Source organism: Momordica charantia (assembly GCF_013281855.1).
Source record: "Momordica charantia cultivar OHB3-1 chromosome 10 unlocalized genomic scaffold, Mcharantia_2.0 BLBB01000010.1, whole genome shotgun sequence".
Taxonomy (NCBI): Eukaryota; Viridiplantae; Streptophyta; class Magnoliopsida; order Cucurbitales; family Cucurbitaceae; genus Momordica; species Momordica charantia.
This window is the reverse complement of record NW_028275158.1, coordinates 19295260-19312945: the sequence shown is the minus strand read 5'-3', so window position 1 is coordinate 19312945 and position 17686 is coordinate 19295260. Positions and strand designations below refer to the sequence as shown.

Sequence of the window (17686 nt, the reverse complement as noted above, 5' to 3'; positions counted from 1 at the left end):
TTTATTTGATAGTCTTGTTTCTCGGATTCTTTTTTTTAATATTGTTTATTATTAAACTTATTCTAGAAATTATCGTCCACCCAACTATTTCCAAGAATAATGTTGGGAAAATAGGTGGCGATCTATGAGGTGACAACTATAGGTGGTTGACCTGTTAACGTGGCACCCCACGTTTGAATTTTTTTTCTTTTTTTAAAGAGACTGACCACCTCTTTGGCCACGCGACCTATTTTCAAAATCTCTTTAGCTAGTGTCATTCTCAAGATTTTCTTAATATTTTTTAAAAACAAAAATAAATTAAATTTAACTAAAAAATCTAACAAAATCTATTATTTTAAAAACATACTTTAAATTAGATTCAGCAATAAAAACTCTTAACATATTATTAAAAAAAATCGATTAAAAAAACCAAACTTTAAATTAAATTTAACTAACAAAATCTTAAAACGTACGAATAAAAAAATTATTTTAACTAATTGTTATTTAACATTTAAAATAAACTAAATCTAAAAATCTTAAAACGTACGAATAAAAAAATTATTTTAACTAATTGTTATTTAACATTTAAAATAAACTAAATCTAATTTTTAAAAAGGTAGATTAGATGGTGGTACTTAGATTCTAGTCAAAGGTAGGCTTGTTTTGTCAATCACTCACAACTTATATTTCTTTCACCAACCGCTCTCTCCTTAGCCACTTCGATCCATAGAACGACAACTGCAATAAAATTCATTTTCTACTTATAACATTTAGACTTAGTTCTAAGTTTCCACATAACAATTGCACATCATCGCTTTTTTATTAATATTTATGGGGAAGGTACCATTATATTTAAAGTTTGTTTTTTTAGAAATAGATTTTTTTGGTTTGCTTTAAGATTTTGTGAGATTTTTTTTAATTAAATTTGATTTGATTTTTGTTTTTATAAAATATTAAGAAAATTTTGGGAGTGCCACGTACAAAACTTGCCGTATCAAAGCTTCAGAGCTTTAATAAGTCTCTTCGAGAGACGACTTGCAGTCATATGTTGTCTCTTGGAGAGACGATCACCTATTTTATAAGAAAAAAAATCTAAGCGCCACGTTAGATGCCACCTCATAGGTCGTCGTCTGGACGACCACCTATTTTCCAAGTATTATTATTGAAAATAGTTATGTGGATGAAATATTTTTGGAATAAGTTTAATAATAGGTAATATTAAAAATTAAAAATTAAAAATAAATAAATAAATAAAACCCCTTATTTCTCTTTCCATTAGGATAAATATTATAAGTTTGGTCCCAATGGTTTGGTCAAAGTGGTCCTTGCAATTTTAAAAGTTTAAATTTAGTCCCTATGATTTGGACTTAGTTTCAATTTGGTATATAGTTTTTATTGTTTTACAAGTTTTAATTGGGTCTTTATAGGTTAGTTAGACTCTACCATTACTATGTTGACAAATTTCCCTTTTTTTTTTATTTATGTGACAATTTTCTATTTGAGTCTTAGATAACTTTATTACAGTTTTTAGTTACCTAAAAAGATAAAATAAAATAGTTAGATTTTTCAAGTGGGTAAAACAAAAATTATGGATGACTTTACGAGATTTAACCAAACCAATAAAGACCAAATTGAGACTAAATTGAAACTATAAAGACCAAATTAAAACTTGTAAAATCATAGGGATCAAACCACAGAGGACTAATTGAAATTTTTAAGACAAACCACAGATATCAATGATAAATTTTCTTTTTGAAACTTCGGTAAGTTTTTGTTTCAAAGTTCCAACTAAGGGTAAAATGGAGAAAGCGCGTGCAGAATCAGGGTCATTTTTGCGATATCTGAAAGTTTTGGCCATTTAGTACAAATAAGGACAAATATCATAATTTCCCCCAAAAATATCAATGAGATTTGATCTAAATGAGCCAATTTAGTCAATTTGAGCAACAAATATCCATAAAATTAAAAAATGAAAGCTTAGTCAATTGTTAGTTTATTCTCATTGGTCCAACTCATTTGTTTTTTATAGCTCAATTTGGCAAAAAGTCAATTTTGATGTTACCAATCTAATTTTCATTCTAATTTTCATCCATATGAATTTATTTGATAGTCACAGGACAATTCATAAGTTTGATCCTTATGATTTGGATTTGGTCACAGTGTCAATTTAGTTCCTATAATTTTAGAAATTTTAATTAGCCTTGTGAGTTTGTTGGCATGATAGTATAACTAAGATTAGATTTTGACAAAATGCCATTTGACCTGCATACTTGATACTCAACTCGATAGTTTAGCATTATTGGACCAAAAAGTTATCTAGTCTAGGTGAGTTCAACTATGTGATACCCAACAAAAGTGAGCTCAATTATCGGATGTGACCAATGCAAGTAATGTATGTTCAGTTACATGTCATCATGTTCCTCGTCGATCTCGCATATGACATCTCAACATGACAATCTAGCGTCACACCACACCATAAGTCATTTGCAACCTAGCCAAGCTTGTCTACAAACTAGCAATAATCTCTTTCTTGTATTATATACAAAGAAATGAAAATATGTTAACCTAAGCATAGTTTAACTAGTTAAGGCACCAATTTCCGATTAAGAAGTCGTGAGTCCAAATCTCCACCCCCACTAAAATTCAAGCTTAGATTGACTTAAACATTAAAGGGCGTTTGACAAGCACCACACTAATGTCCAATTTATTTATATGTGTTGATCAGGCACGTCCTTTAGTGTTGCTTTCTGAAATCACTAAATGGCGCATTCTCCAAATCTTATTTTATCTCTTGTATTTTTTTTTTGTACAACAATATATGTGGGTGAGAATTTGAACTCATCGAAGATATATGTCTTTAACCCGTTGAACTATATTTACCATTTAGATTAGCAGATATTACATTAATGTCGCTAATTTATTTTTCAACCTTTCTTCTATCATCATCAAGGTGAACTGAAACAATTATACATTATTCAAATTTCATTTTTCATAATCGTTTAGGTTGTTTATATTTAAATCTCTCGTGATATAATTTACTTTTGCCCATCATTTTCAAGGCCCACATAAAATAATTAGAAGTTTTAATTTGAATCTGCCCACATAATAAAATATACAGATTACAGATTGGTTGGCAAGCTTAATCTGTATACATAAAATATAAATTCTGAATTCAACATTGTATATCTTTTTTTTTTAATAATTTCTTACTTGTTTTTAATATAGTCAACAGAAATAATACATAATAAAATGTTAAATGTTACAAAATATTTCGAAACTTCGTGCAATCTTACAAGTTGGTTCCTCTTTATTACTCTTTACTTCTTCTTTTTTTTCAACATTTACTGTTAATTATCATAAACGTTTTAATTATAATTTTATTACTACAGAATTAACTTTTAAATGGGAGAGTAAATTTGCCAACTTTTTCTTTATGAAATTAAGAGTAAGACCTATTTGTTTTTGTTGATTGAGGTGTTGAAACTTGTATCATAAATTCATTAGATCTGAAAATGCTATAAATATCTCTTTTACTATACTTTCAAAAAATACGACATATTTTCACCTCACGTGTTATACTAAAACAAAGAAAAAAAATTATCTTCTCTACTTTCTCTGCTCTTTTTAAGAGTAATTTGATCAAAAGATGGGTGTTTAACTTACAGTATCGATGATTGATTAAGAAATATACACAAAAGGTTTGAATATTAAGGGAGCGAAATAGCTGCGCCGCAACCTAATTATTTAGGGCCCGTTTGATAACCAAAAACGAAATAGGGTTGTCTGATAACCAATTCAAACAACCCACTCAATTTTATGTTTTTTGTTTTTCAAAAACCATTTTGAAATTCTATGTAAATTTCAAAAACAGACAAAAAAAATAGTTAGAAACAGGTTTTTGTTTTTCAAAAATCTATTTTTTTCCTTCTTATACTCAACTTTTTTTTTCTTTCTCATATTTATCTCTAAAAATTTTTTTCACTCTAAAAATTTTTTATTTCTAAATTTCTCCCTACAAACTTTATTTTTTTTCTCTCTAAAATTTTCATATTTTGAATATTTATTGTTATTTGTCTCTCTCCAAATTTTTCTATGTTTTTGTTTTTTTTCTCCAACAGACCAGTTTCATTTATGTCTCTAAAAATTTAATATTTTCATATTTTATAACTTTTCTTTCTCTTCATAATCTATTTTTTCATTTAAAAATTATATTTTATTTTCTCGTTCAATTTTCTTTCACGGTAACTTTTATTTATCTTTGTATTTTTTTATTTTCTATAAAAACTATATTTTGAGTTTTGTTTTCATCTCTAAATTTGTTTCCACTGTAATTTTTCTCTTTCTTTATAATTTCTTTTTTTTTAACATATCTTTTCCTATCGACTTTTTTTTTCTCCAAAATTTTTCTCTTTTTGTTTTTAACTTTTCTTTCACTATTTTTCTTATCTAAATATTTTTATTTCTCTCTCTAAATTTTATTTACATCTCTATTTTCATGTATCTCTACACTAGGGGAAGACAAAAATTTCCGCAGAGTCAGGTCCCAAAAATAGAAAATGCATGCCTCATCCCCAACTCCATTTTTTAAATGATTAATATATATTTATTACACTTTTTTTATACTTAAATTCTAAAAATAATTAAAAACAATTATAAAATCGATAATTTTTCTCGAGAACATCTCTCGGACCCAAGAACGAGATGGAGACAGTGACTAAAAATTTTCACGAGCCTGAGAATGGGAGAGAGCATCCTCACTCGAACCCAAGAACGAGATGGAGACGATGACTAAAAATTTTCACGAGCCCGAGAATGGGAGAGAGCATCCTCACTCGCACCCACACCATTGTCATCCCTACTCTACATAAAAGTTTACGAGTCCTTAGGCATCTGTTTCTCTTTAATTCAATTACTTCATTAACACTTGTTTAACCTAATAAGCAATTTCTTAAACAAACACATTCAACTTCTTAATTCTAACTCATGAACCAGACACATGGCTAAGATGAATCTAGAATGAGGACAGAGATTTGCCCCAAAAAAAACCCTTTTTTTTCACCAAAATTTCCACAGAACAGGCAAAACATTTCTAAACGACGAAACAAAAATATTCAGTACAATTTACATCCATGTCTCAGAAGATCCGACACTATTCAGTTTTGGTGTATTAACAAATGAGAAATCTATATCATGAGTTTTTTCTTTCAACATTATTGCTCTGCGTACCTGTTCTGCAAGGCCTTTGTGATTCAGTTCTCCAATAATTGCAAAGTTCTCTGCTAAATCATGACAGAATTTGAAGACGATGAACAAATAAATTTCATCATGATTAATTACTGAGGAAAGTGAAAAATGGAGGGAAAGAGTCTACATTATCATCATCAACATTACATAATATCTTGTGACTAAATAAAGCCGATTATTGAGACAATTTTCCTAACAGAAAGAAAGAAAGGTAAAAAAAACAACCGAAAACTACTCGCTGTCGAACATACCGCCTTCTATTAGCTTAGCTTGTAAGATCTTATGATAAATAAGGAAAATTCTTGTAGATACTGACAATTTTTAGATGAAGAACAGCTCTGGCTACGCTTGTTTATTATCATTTTTATTTCAGTGGCCATTAGCAACCACACCGTTCTCAAGCCTTGCGCTTTCGCTGTCCTTCTTGGCATAGAATCTCCTGTACAAAGAATCGACTTCGGTGAGATAGTAGGTGCCTGGTGGTAGGAGGCTGCAGTCCTTGCTCGTCACGAAATCCTTAGCCCCGTACCGATGCTCCATCAGCTTCATTATTTCGACAAATTTCTCGGGAATTAACTGCATGGCCATTGAGTGTTCAAATAAATGGATAACTAAAGCATCATAATATTCAAGCTGGACTCTCTATGTCTTATGATTTTAATTTGAATCGATGCACAACCATAAAATGCTAAAGATAAGGGCTCTTAAATCTGATTCATTCCAATTTAATATCATATAGTCTTTATCAAATGCCCATTCAGACAATGAAATCATCGTTTGAATTTTGTGCAAGTTCTTCTGAAAATTGAATTGTCCAAAGACTAATCATTTTCTCGTATAATGCTTGACTGCGCATGCTAGGCCTAAATTAAAGATAGACAGAGGAACTAATTTTCATGGCTAAATATGACATTACAGCGTTGGCTTACCAATGATGTTCTAAATCAATTACACTCGAGAAGATTGTTCAGGAGGTTTATTTACTGCCTAAACTTCTACATAATTAGTTATGTCGAAAATGTGAGAGAAATAAATACCTCATGTCTCGATTTCAACTTTTTATCCACATTCAATACAGCTGAAATGTTGGACAAACTGAAGGGATGTTGACCTTCATTGATTTTCAATGAGAACATGGTTGCAGTTGACCCACTTCCATAAGAGAACAAAATCACTCTATTTCCTGACTGGTAAACAAACAGACCATTTAGACAGGCGAAAGTAAAGCAGCCAAATATGTGAATAGGTAAATAGAGAAGATGTATACCAGTGAGCTATGCTTGTTGTGAATAAGTGATATGAATGCTGCATAAAGAGAGGCAGTGTACATGTTACCGACTTGCTTCGGTATCAAAGTAGAGGGTTGCACCTTTGCATCGTAAAGAGGTTTTGCAAGTTGTTGAGATATCTGCAAATCCATTATACTAATTAATAAAAAGTGAAGACTAAATGACCAGTTAAAAGGATGTCGGTCGCAGAAGGTATAGACCTTTTCGAGATCCCGGCTCTGGTAACTTTCGTCATTAGACAAGGTTGAAAATGGTGCCAGCTTTTCTTTAGCAACTTCATCTATTGAGCTGTAAAGAGCAGAAAAAGTTTAAACATCCTCTAGAAACACTAGAAACAACCACATGTTTTGAATTTGAGAAGTAATAATTCTTGAGCAGGAGAAGCAGATAAACCTGGCATTTCTCTTGAAGTCGTTAAAGACCAATCGAGCAAAGCTTTTCTGTACAAGCTGCGGTACGTCAAGGGAAATTGATTTGTTAATTAAGTAATCACTTCCCAAGCTCGTTTACTTGGAGATATCAATCAAGTATACGGAGGTATTAGTAATAAACTAGCCATAAACAATTTCTAACATATGTTACCTTGTTATAGGGAGAATGAAATACAAAATAGTCAGCGTCAGAAAGGGAAAATTGTTTGCCCTCCAGTTTCTCATACCTAACAAACGTGTAATGACAGGTAAGATAAAATACCTAGTTTGCAAAAGGAAGATTAATTTATTCAAAATATGAACTTACTTGTGACATAATTGTTTGTAGCAAGAATCCAGGGCCATGAGGTAACAAGTTTGGGAGAGTTTACCATCAACCACCTGCAAGCATTTCATTATAGATTGACTCACTAGATGTAGCAAGAAACTAGATAAATTACTAAAACCAGGTTAAACAGAAGGTAATCTAGTACAAAAGAGTAAATCGAAGCAAACATGATAACACATACACTACTCAAAAAGTTGGAAATAACTGCAATTTATTTCTGTTAAAGATTACCGGGTATTCACTGGCTAGGTTAGGCTTGTAAAAATCATAAACGTGAGACATATGACTACCCCTCAATTTGCTTTCAAAAGCAATAGGAGCATCAGGTCCTATTAGCATGGCAATAGCTGCAGCCCCACCCGTTGGACGAGCTGGCCCTTCAGCATAGACCTAACAAAATGGACCATTCATTAATGCAGATTTTGATAGCACATGTTCCAAAAGAAATAATAGTTTAACATATTTCTACAAAATCTCAACGATACAAAGTCAAAGATATTTTGTCCTCCATTTTGCAAAATTATAGACAGAACATAGTAGATATTATCATACCGCACTATCGGTGCACACCACAAGACCATAACGCCCATCCCAAGAGTTGCTCTCTACCCAATTGACACAGTTTAATAGGGCAGCTGTACCCCCATAGCACGCGTTAGTTGAATCAACACCTTCAATATCGGTATTTCCATGTTTCTGCTTGTATGAAAAGATAATGCCATTCAGTTAAGACTTGAGAGCCATCAATAATGGCCTTAAACATAAATATACGCATGATATTTATGCAAGTATAATTGAGCTTTAATATAAAACATGTGTTCATGCTTTTCCATCAACAATCTGTATGTTAGCTACTGAAAACGAAAAAGAAAAATCTGGAAATATAAATATAGTTGTTAACAGAACTCTTATACTCTGCAAATCTTCATAGAACATTATATGCAGTTTTTTTAGTAACCCTAGGTTTCATGCTTCTCCAAATGAACTTTATAGGTTAGTGAACTATACATTCCATTTGATCAACTCATGCAAATCATTACAATTATTTAAAATAATTGTCAATCTGCAAACTTCATTAAAAAGCTCTCAAACCTATCCCACCTTTGCATCAGTGAGATCAGCCCTTATTGTGGTCAAAAATAGAAAGAACTGGGTCAAATCAATTAAATACTTCCACGAAATCTAGCTTAAAGCATACCCCAACGACATGCTTTTTGGTATTTACTAACATCAATTAAATAGAAGACAAATAAAGTTCCCACTTTTGATCACCCTTAATTTTTCATGGCCCCTGGTCTTTTCATAAAACAAAAAAATGAGAGAAACAAAATGCATCAGAGAAATACCAAAAATTTGTACCTCAAATATTTGCATCAGGAAGGTCTTAATTGATTTACTTTTATCTATAACAGTCTCACTGCCTACTTCTAGCCGGCCAATTTGTTTTGGATCAATTCCATACTTCTCAAGTAGGGAAGTGACAACTGTCAAGCTGAAAATCCAAGAATTAAGATGTTAAGAATATTCTTTGGAATATGGAACGAAGATATTGAAACTAATGGCTGTGTCCACCAACAAAACATAGTAAATTGTAGCTGAACAAAAAACTTAGCAAAACTGGAGAACAAGAGAGGATGAAATATGGTCACTACCTCATTGAGATGACATCTTCAACCTCAGTACAGAATGCCATGCAATCCTGTCCGAGCCCAATAGTGTATTTCCCCTTACTAGCACCATCATGAGCTTCCAATGCTTCCTATGTTCCCACAGCAGAAGGCATATTAATTCTCAGTAGTAAGCATACAGGTAAGTGCAAGTACCAAATAGTGAGCCTCAGAGATGCAATTTATTTTCATATAACAATAATATCAAAATTTTATCAGATTTTTACAGGGAAGGTTTGTTGGTGGGAGACATAACATCCATGGACATTGAACTCAAATAACTTCTCCTTGAAACTAGCTATACACAGATCCAAGAAGCCCCAAAAAGAAAAAGAAAAAAGATCAGCAAACAAAATATTGTCTAAGAGAACCGTTAGAGAAACACAGCATGCACATGATGTATGCCAGATATGAGCTCAAAAGCTGCCAAACAACTGGGTCAGGTCCCTCAGCCCAGAAATGAGCTCAAAAGCTGAAGTGGACCCAACCCAATTGCCAGGGTGCTTCATTCCTTTTTCCCAACCCTTCGCTACAATAATAAAGGGCATCACTCCAAAACATGTAGCCATTACCTGCATTCACACACACGAGAAAATGCATAATTTCATTTCTCCCTTATACCATATTCGAGAGAATAAACACATTTACACGAGTTTAAAATCAATCGCCGATCACAATATTTCGAAACATTAAAAACGAAGAATCTCGCTGACCAACATCTTAAAACCCAGAGCCACCTCCAAAATCGCGAAAAAACACAACAACTCCGAGATTACTTCCAGAAACATGAAATTCAAAAAAACAAATTGATGAAAATGAAAGAAAACAAGCAGGAAAAGCCACCTCCACTTCACGAATTTCTTCAAACACAAACACTACCAAAAACACAATCCAGAAACAGCCAGAAAGTAGAGGCAAAAAAAGGGGCAAAAATCAGTTCAAAGTGAGAGATCCCCACCTGTTGAACGTACGTAGGAGGGAAGTAGATATCAACACCGAGAATTCCCGCATTCTTCGCCATTTCCGCAGTCTGTTGTTGGGCTGAATTCAAATTAAACCCGATCCAAAAGCAGCAAACAACCAGACTATGGTTTCAAGCTCTCCTTCGCTGGTTTTCCCGCAGAGAAACTGAAGAATAGAGAGAGAAAACTGAGAGTAGAGAGAGAGGAAATCCTTGAAGGTAGCAGAGAAAGATGGTGAGGCTCACATGGGGGCGGGTTCTTATAAATAGAATGCAGTCTACATGAGCTTCCTGCCAAATATTTGTAATTGAAGAGCCAATTTACCTTTTTGCCCCTACCAATTCCTTTTATTTACTTTCTTTGCCATTTCGTTTTCCTTTCTATATATGTTATTGAATGTCAAATTTCTTGGGACAGCACTTTTGGAGCTTAGGGAAAATGGGAAATTACTTTTAAAGAAAATAATAAGAAAAAGTTAAAATACCATTTTAATTGTCTAAATTACTTTGGATAAATCTTCGAAAAATAAATATAATAATTCTCATGGCACAATACCAATATATTTTTAACGTTTTAGATAGAAGATATATCGATACTTAACTCTTTTCTATTTTTCAGAGGCCAATAAACTGTAGAGACTATTCTTAAGATTTACTAAAAATATAGGATTAAATTTATAAATTTAAAAGTATAGCATATCACAAAATATAACTAAAGTACAAGGATCAAGATAGGTATTTTAATTCTTCTAAAAATAAGTTTAGATTTTTGTATCTTGAGTATAATTTTTTCCTTTATAATATTTAGACTCTATTAAATTGCAATATTAGTTTTGGTCATATTTTTATGTCTTTATTTTTTTAGTTTTTATTTGAATTTTAGTTTTTTAGTTATTTAATTAAATTTATGGAATCATATAATAATAAAAAGAAAAATAGGTGCGTCATTTTTTTATAGAGGTATATGTCAATTACTATTAAGTTATTCTCACTTTAACGGTAGCTCAACTGATTAATGCATATAATTAAAATATTGAACGTTTGAATCCGTGTTGAAAAATATAAAAGTTAATAATAAATAACATCATTTGAAAGCTGGTGTAGAGGTTTTTTTTTAAGGGTGTAGAGATGAAATTGCACATTCAAAAATCAAACATTCGAATTATTCAACATATATTAAAATCTTTCATTCAAATTGTAATTTGTCTCATACTCAATTGAATTTTTTGCCCACCTACCCTTATTTAGATTAATTGCCTGCTTTATTGTGTTACATCCTCCTAAAGTATTATTTATTAGCCTAATCAATGTATAACATTTGAGTATTTAAATTACAATGTTAATAATAAGGATTTGTTAAAATTGAAATAAAAAAATTTATTTTACCTAGTTGAAATACTTAAAAGTTTTAAAAATTAAATAGACACGGTCATAAAGTTGAGAAATTAAACTTGTAATTTAACCTATCTTTATAGATATTTTGAACAATATAATTTATGGTTGACATTATTATTCAACTACTTAACATTGTTTTATATCATTAATGTGTTATAAATTTATGGTTGAATTAAAGAGAGAACTTTATTGATCGAAGTATAGCTAAATTAGTTGAGAAATTAGAAGCTTTCCTTACGGGAGGCATTTATTTGAGAAATTCCGATGAAAAAAAAATGTCCTTGAGAAATTAATCTTGTTATCATGATTTTGTTACAAAAATAGGGGGAAGATGTGTTTGAGAAGTTAATCTTATTATCATTTCATTACCAAAATAAAATATTTGGTATGAAAACAATAGAAAATATTAAATATATATATCATTAAAAAATATTGTGATGGTGGATTCAAATTCACCATCTTTTAGTCGGAAATAGGTATATTATCCCTACATTCAGGTTGGCATTAATAGCATTTTATTATTCAATTAATACTTAATAGAAGTACTTCTGTGTAACATTATTGCTTTGTTTGTAATATTTTGTGTTTTTTTTACAATAAATTTAGAAAATTCACGACCTTTTTTATCTAAAATATATACCTTAACTAATTATTCTATTCTCTGCGTAAAGAACCATAAATATTTGGTAATTGTTTCTATTTATCATTTTCATTTTTCAAAAACATTTTCAAAATTGTCTATAAATTTTGGAAACAACAAAAAAAAGTCAAATTTCTTATTACTCTTTCTAACTTTTTCCACTTCTAACTTTTTCCACAAATATAAATAAAAAGCCTTATTTAATCATTATTGAATAATAAAGATAACATAAAAATTTTTAATATTTAATTTAACAAATTAAATTTTATATAAAATTTTAATTTTTTAATTTAAAATTTTAGGGTACTAGAAACAATTTTATATTTCTTTTTTCAATAAAAAAACAAAAATCAATAAACAATTGTCTCAAATGAAATTTTATTTTCATTTCTTAAAAATGGAAAAAAAAACAATAAACAAGAAATAGATACGTTATCGACTCTTATAAAAAGTGAAATTTTAAGATGCTCGATTCACATTGATAGGATGCGAGGCAAAACTATTCACTCAGTAACTTATTTACATTATTATGGAACGAGTTAGTGAATTTTAGAAAGTATTTTCCAATGTCTAATAGTTGAATTTGGTTAATGTACTAAAAAAATAGTTGAATGGTTAATAATCTAATTAATTTCACTGGCACGAGCATATCTTAATGGTTAAGACATCTCATTTATTTTTTAAAGATTAAGATTCAATCTCTCTTATCCTTACATTATACTTAAGAAAAATGGCTGATGCAACACATCTTTATCGTTGAGTTATACTAATGACATGTTCTTTCTCTTTTATTTTCACCACTTTTTTCTATCTTATGTCAATTCTCCTTTTTTTTTTTGGACTTTTTTTCTATTATAAAATGTCCTTCAACAAAAATTTTGATTTCAATTATGTCTTTATTGTTTTAAGAATTTCCTTCCTTAAATTTTTCTATTTACTAAAAATATTATTTGCGTTTATGTATGAGGTCTACAACACCAACATTTATCCGTAATACCACAATCATCTTCTCAAATTTGTCCGGTCAAAATTTTGTTCCTGATAGAACATCTCCATTTTGATAAGGACATGGGTTTTGTGGTATCACCCACATGAAGCCTTGAGTTCAAATATCTCGATGAGTTTGATTACAAAAACTTTTTATATCTCCTAAATTCGAGCCTTCAGACTAAAGATTAACAAACACGAAAGACCGATTCTTATATATATATATATAACCTAATTTTTGTTGGTTGATTTGAGAGGGAAAGAACCCAATTTTTTGTCCATTAATCATGTGAGAGGGAGGGATACTAATAAAAAATAATAGTCACAGGCACTTTTTTTTCTTCTTTTTTTTCCCTCAAATCCTTCAGATATAATATTTTGCTCAACTTTCAAGTTGAAATGATGTTTTAAGTTTTTATGGGAAAGCTAATGAAGAGTTTTTTTCCTTTTCAACTAATTAAAATTGTAAAGATTAAAGTAAAAGTAAAACTTTTGAAATCACACAGATTAATTTTATAAAGTTTAGTCCATTTTTTAATTGTTAAATTGTTGTGATCTAAGAAGAAAAATAGTTTTAAAACTATTAATATAATAATATATATATCAAAAAGATAATAAAAGGAATAAAATCTTTAAAATAATGAATGGTCTCACATAGACAAACTAAAACAATGTGTTGAATCCATAAAATATTGATTGAGTAGCAAATCAAATTTAATTCCGATATGTCAAAGTAAGCATAGGTCAGTGGTATGGCATATATCTCAAATCATGAAGTTATGAGTTCAATCATCTACCTCACATATTGTCCTAAAAAAAATTTAATTTCGATATATTTTTTTATTGATTTGATATATTTGTACGATAATCGATAATGTAACGTGTGTCTCAAATATTATTATAGAGTTTTTTTTTTCTTAATTCATTGAGTCTATATCACATTGTCAATTATTATATAATAATTCAATGATTTGGAAATATTTATATAAGATATGATTTATAGTTATATCTTTCAGGAATATTTTGATATGTAATTTATAAATTAATCATATAAAATAAAACCACGTGGGAAAGGTGAGAGTATTTGTAATTACAAAAAGAAAATTATAAAATTGTTCTCGCGCAATCTCCCATAACAAAATTTTATATAAAATTAATATTAACAGAGTTGTTATGCGAAACTATGATTAATATGTCTCCAATCGAAAAGTTGTGAGTTCGATCCCCACTTCTACATGTTGTATTAAAAAAAATTATATTTTTTTATGTGTTTATTTTCTATAACAATAATTTTTTTATTATTATTTGGATAAGATACTGCAAGAGTTGTTCATATAAAATAGATATATTTTCAATTTCATGGAAGACATGTTTATTTCATCACATTAAAATAGAGTATTTCCAACTAAGTTATTAAATCATCATCAATGAATTTTAATATTATTTGACAGCTATGATCTTGATTACAAAAATAATCCATACAATAAAAGATAATTTTAAACTTAAAAAAAAAGTTTCCGGGTGAAATGAAAAATGACTCTATTATTAGAAATTAAATTATATATTTAGTATTTTTCACATTATAAAGTATTTAATTCTTATGAATCTTATTAGTAGGTACAAGTCAATTCTTCCTTTTCTAAGTATGTTGTTGAAACTCTAATAATTAGGTTAGTCTCCATTATATCATTCCTTTTCAGTCGAGAATCTAGCGGTCATTCTTAGTGATCGCTGAGTGGACCCCCCACATCAAGGTCTATAAATACATGATTAGAACTCTATGTGGAGGTACGTGAATTCGATTGTTCGTCTTGAAAATATATCTTCTCGTTCTAACTAACTTGAACGTCGGAGCTATTTTTCATATCCATATGTAGGTCTCTTGCACTTCTTTACCTTCTATAAATCAACCTCCATGAGTTCTCCTTGCGATTTCACAGGTAAACGATCTCATTCTGAGATATATATTGTTGAAGAAAGTGTTTTATAAACTTTTAAAAGTGTTTCTTATTAATTGCTACTAAAATGTTTTTAAATTTATTTTTGGTCTACTGAAATTAATTCTTCGTTGAAAGCATTTATTTCGCTTAGAATTTATAAAAACATTTCACTTCAATTTCTTACCTTTCTCATTTTATTTGATATAAATATACAATTAGGTATGTTTGTATTCAATGCTTTTGATTTTACAGTACATTCATTCTTTTTTTAAGAATTATTAAAAATATAGTTTTTCTAACTATGTTTTTTGCAATACTGTAAAAATGTCAATTTATCTTCTATGTTAATGTTGAACCCATAGATTCATAAAAATGTCGATAGAAATGTCGTATCGATACATATTTAATACCTTGGTAATAATGTCCCAAATTACACCTATAGATAATTTAGTCTTCCATTTTTGTGCCATTTTTAATGGGTCAAAATAACCTTAGTTTATATTTCAACCATTGGTGAAACTAATATTTATTCTATGAGTCTAAAGTTCAATAATTTTCGTCTATTACATTTAAATAGTATTTTATAATAAATAACCATACGAGTTCTTAACTTCTTGGATGTACTTGTTTATTTAATTAAATATAAATACATTGCATATGAAAATAAGTAGAAGTTCCCATTTTCCCAACCATATATCATATTCAATCAATCGATACAAGTCAACATGATTAATTAGTTAGGTATCGTACTATCATTAGTTAGCCCGACTCCATATCATTCAGAACACATAAAGTGCTGACCTTGGTTTGCCACTAACAACACTTTATGTAGATAAAATACATAATCACTTTTTTCTTTCGAGCACGAAACTTAAACGAGCACAGCAACTAACGCCTTGTATGAAAAGTGAAAATAAATTTCTTGATCAATTCGGTCTTCTTAGATAGATGATAATATACTCAGACTTTATACGTTATTTTATTTTATTTTCATTTTTTTATGGCGGGAATCTAAGAAGGAAAACTTTGATTTTGAAAAAAAAAAATGGTGTTAAAAAAGTCAAAAAGCTTTGGGGCAGGCGGGCAGCACATTTTTAACATTTTTTGCGTGTAAAGGGAAACGAATACACATGAATGCATTTTCCCCTTTTTTTAGTTTTTGTTTTTAATTTATAATTAGATGTTTATGTTAAGGAATTAATTAAATACAATTTCTGACATGGAATCCTTTTGCCACGTGTAGCGGTGGGAGATCCGACGGCAGAAAAACAAATCTCACCTACTTTTTCGTAATTTTGCCCCATTATAAAAGGCGTTTCGTCATCCTCTTCCCTCAACCTGCCCTCCACTCCACTCCACTCCACGTTGATTTCTTGTCAATTATATTTCTCCAAAAGTTTCACTAAATTAAAAAATATATTTATCTATTAAGTTTTGGTATTTGTATTTTCAATTTTGATTTATTTTATCTGTCTATTCTCGAAAGGTTAATTTTGATCTCTCTACTTTCAACCTTAGTTCATTTTAGTCTTTTTTACTTTAAAATGTTTGTTTGGATTTCTATCGTAAAATTTTATATACAACAAAAACTCTTTAATATAGAGTTATAACTACATTTCAAGAAATATATAGAGTGTAGTATTGTGTTGAAATTGTGATCGAACAAAGATATAAAAATAAAATGATTTTATCAAAACGATTACTTTTTTAAAATTATAGGACCAACCAAAACGAATGTTTTGAAATTACACGGACTAAAATATACTAAAGTTGAAAAATACAAAAACTAAAATAGATATTTTGAGAGTACGGATAATACCAAAATAAACAAAAGCTGAAAATATAGGGATTGTTTTTTTTTTTTTAAATACGATCAAATAAACACTCAACCAATTATCTTCAAAACACGAGTTAAGTAAACACAAAAAAGCTCAACCTCTTAAAGGCGTTGCTGAGTGTCAAGGATCCCACGTCGGAAGAATCAAAAGACCTAGCAACCTTTATAAGATACATATGCTACTCCTCTCACGAACTTCTTCACTTCCAAAAAAAAATATATATATATATATTTTTATAATGATATATATATCTTTATAATATATTTCATGAGAGACATAGAAGACTTGGTAGATTGTGAAAGGTATGGTTGTGGTATCTATTAAAGGATGTTCGAGGATTAAAGTTGATAGAGCTTGGGAGGTTTTGTTAGAATAACCAAAAGCCGACACGTGTAATTAAAAATTGTAATATTTTCGAAAGGATTAAAATAGATTGGAGGATCAAAATAGTTTATCCTCTCCATTTTCTATTCTCTTTTCACAACTTAATTTTCATTTTCGAGCTCTAATTAAGATCTATTCATTTCTAAATTCTTATTCCATGAAAGTCATCGAATCATTTGCTTATAAAAAAAGTTCAAACAAAGGAGTACGTTTGAATAGATTAGGAAATGAATGCGATTCAAAATTTGTTGTGCGTTTGAATAGATTAGGAAATGAATGCGATTCAAAATTTTGTGACAGACCATTAGAAAAATTATTTTAAAAAAAATAAGAAAAGAAATCCTAACTAGCACCTGTCCTCGTTACTCTATCAATAAGTATTTTAGGTGTTTTGGAATTTTGAAAAGTACATTTTGTTTATGCATAAAAATATTTTTAAAGTTATGAAAGATACTTTTAATTGATTAAAACATTTTTTTTCATTTTCTTAAATCAAATTCGTCCTAATTTATTTAATCTTGTGCATTTCAGACATTTGAGAAATGTTGAACACTACAAATAGGTTTAAATACTATTTTATTCCTGTATTTTTTACTTTTTATT

The 17686-nt window shown here is 29.5% G+C and overlaps 1 protein-coding gene across 1 annotated transcript; it reads right to left on the bottom strand.

Moving 5' to 3' along the window:
• Positions 1 to 5332: 5332 nt before the first annotated feature.
• HMGS (hydroxymethylglutaryl-CoA synthase / HMG-CoA synthase / 3-hydroxy-3-methylglutaryl coenzyme A synthase) lies at positions 5333 to 10145 on the bottom strand. Its single transcript, XM_022297072.2, has 12 exons — positions 9897 to 10145; positions 8924 to 9030; positions 8631 to 8763; positions 7824 to 7967; positions 7503 to 7661; positions 7251 to 7324; positions 7095 to 7170; positions 6906 to 6961; positions 6713 to 6800; positions 6491 to 6631; positions 6261 to 6410; positions 5333 to 5799 (listed from the first exon to the last, which is right to left on the bottom strand). Exons 1-12 carry the CDS (start codon positions 9957 to 9959, stop codon positions 5593 to 5595), a joined length of 1398 nt encoding a protein of 465 aa, XP_022152764.1. The 5' UTR covers positions 9960 to 10145; the 3' UTR covers positions 5333 to 5592.
• Between the last annotated feature and the right edge of the window lie 7541 nt (positions 10146 to 17686).

Excerpts from the sequence above, each read along its gene's own strand:
- HMGS (XM_022297072.2), bottom strand. The coding sequence starts at position 9,959 with ATGGCGAAGAATGCGGGAATTCTCGGTGTTGATATCTACTTCCCTCCT. Across the intron at positions 8,764-8,923 it reads GAAGATGTCATCTCAATGAG|CTTGACAGTTGTCACTTCCC; the intron begins GTAGTGACCATA and ends TTGGATTTTCAG. Across the intron at positions 7,662-7,823 it reads TGGTGTGCACCGATAGTGCG|GTCTATGCTGAAGGGCCAGC; the intron begins GTATGATAATAT and ends CCATTTTGTTAG.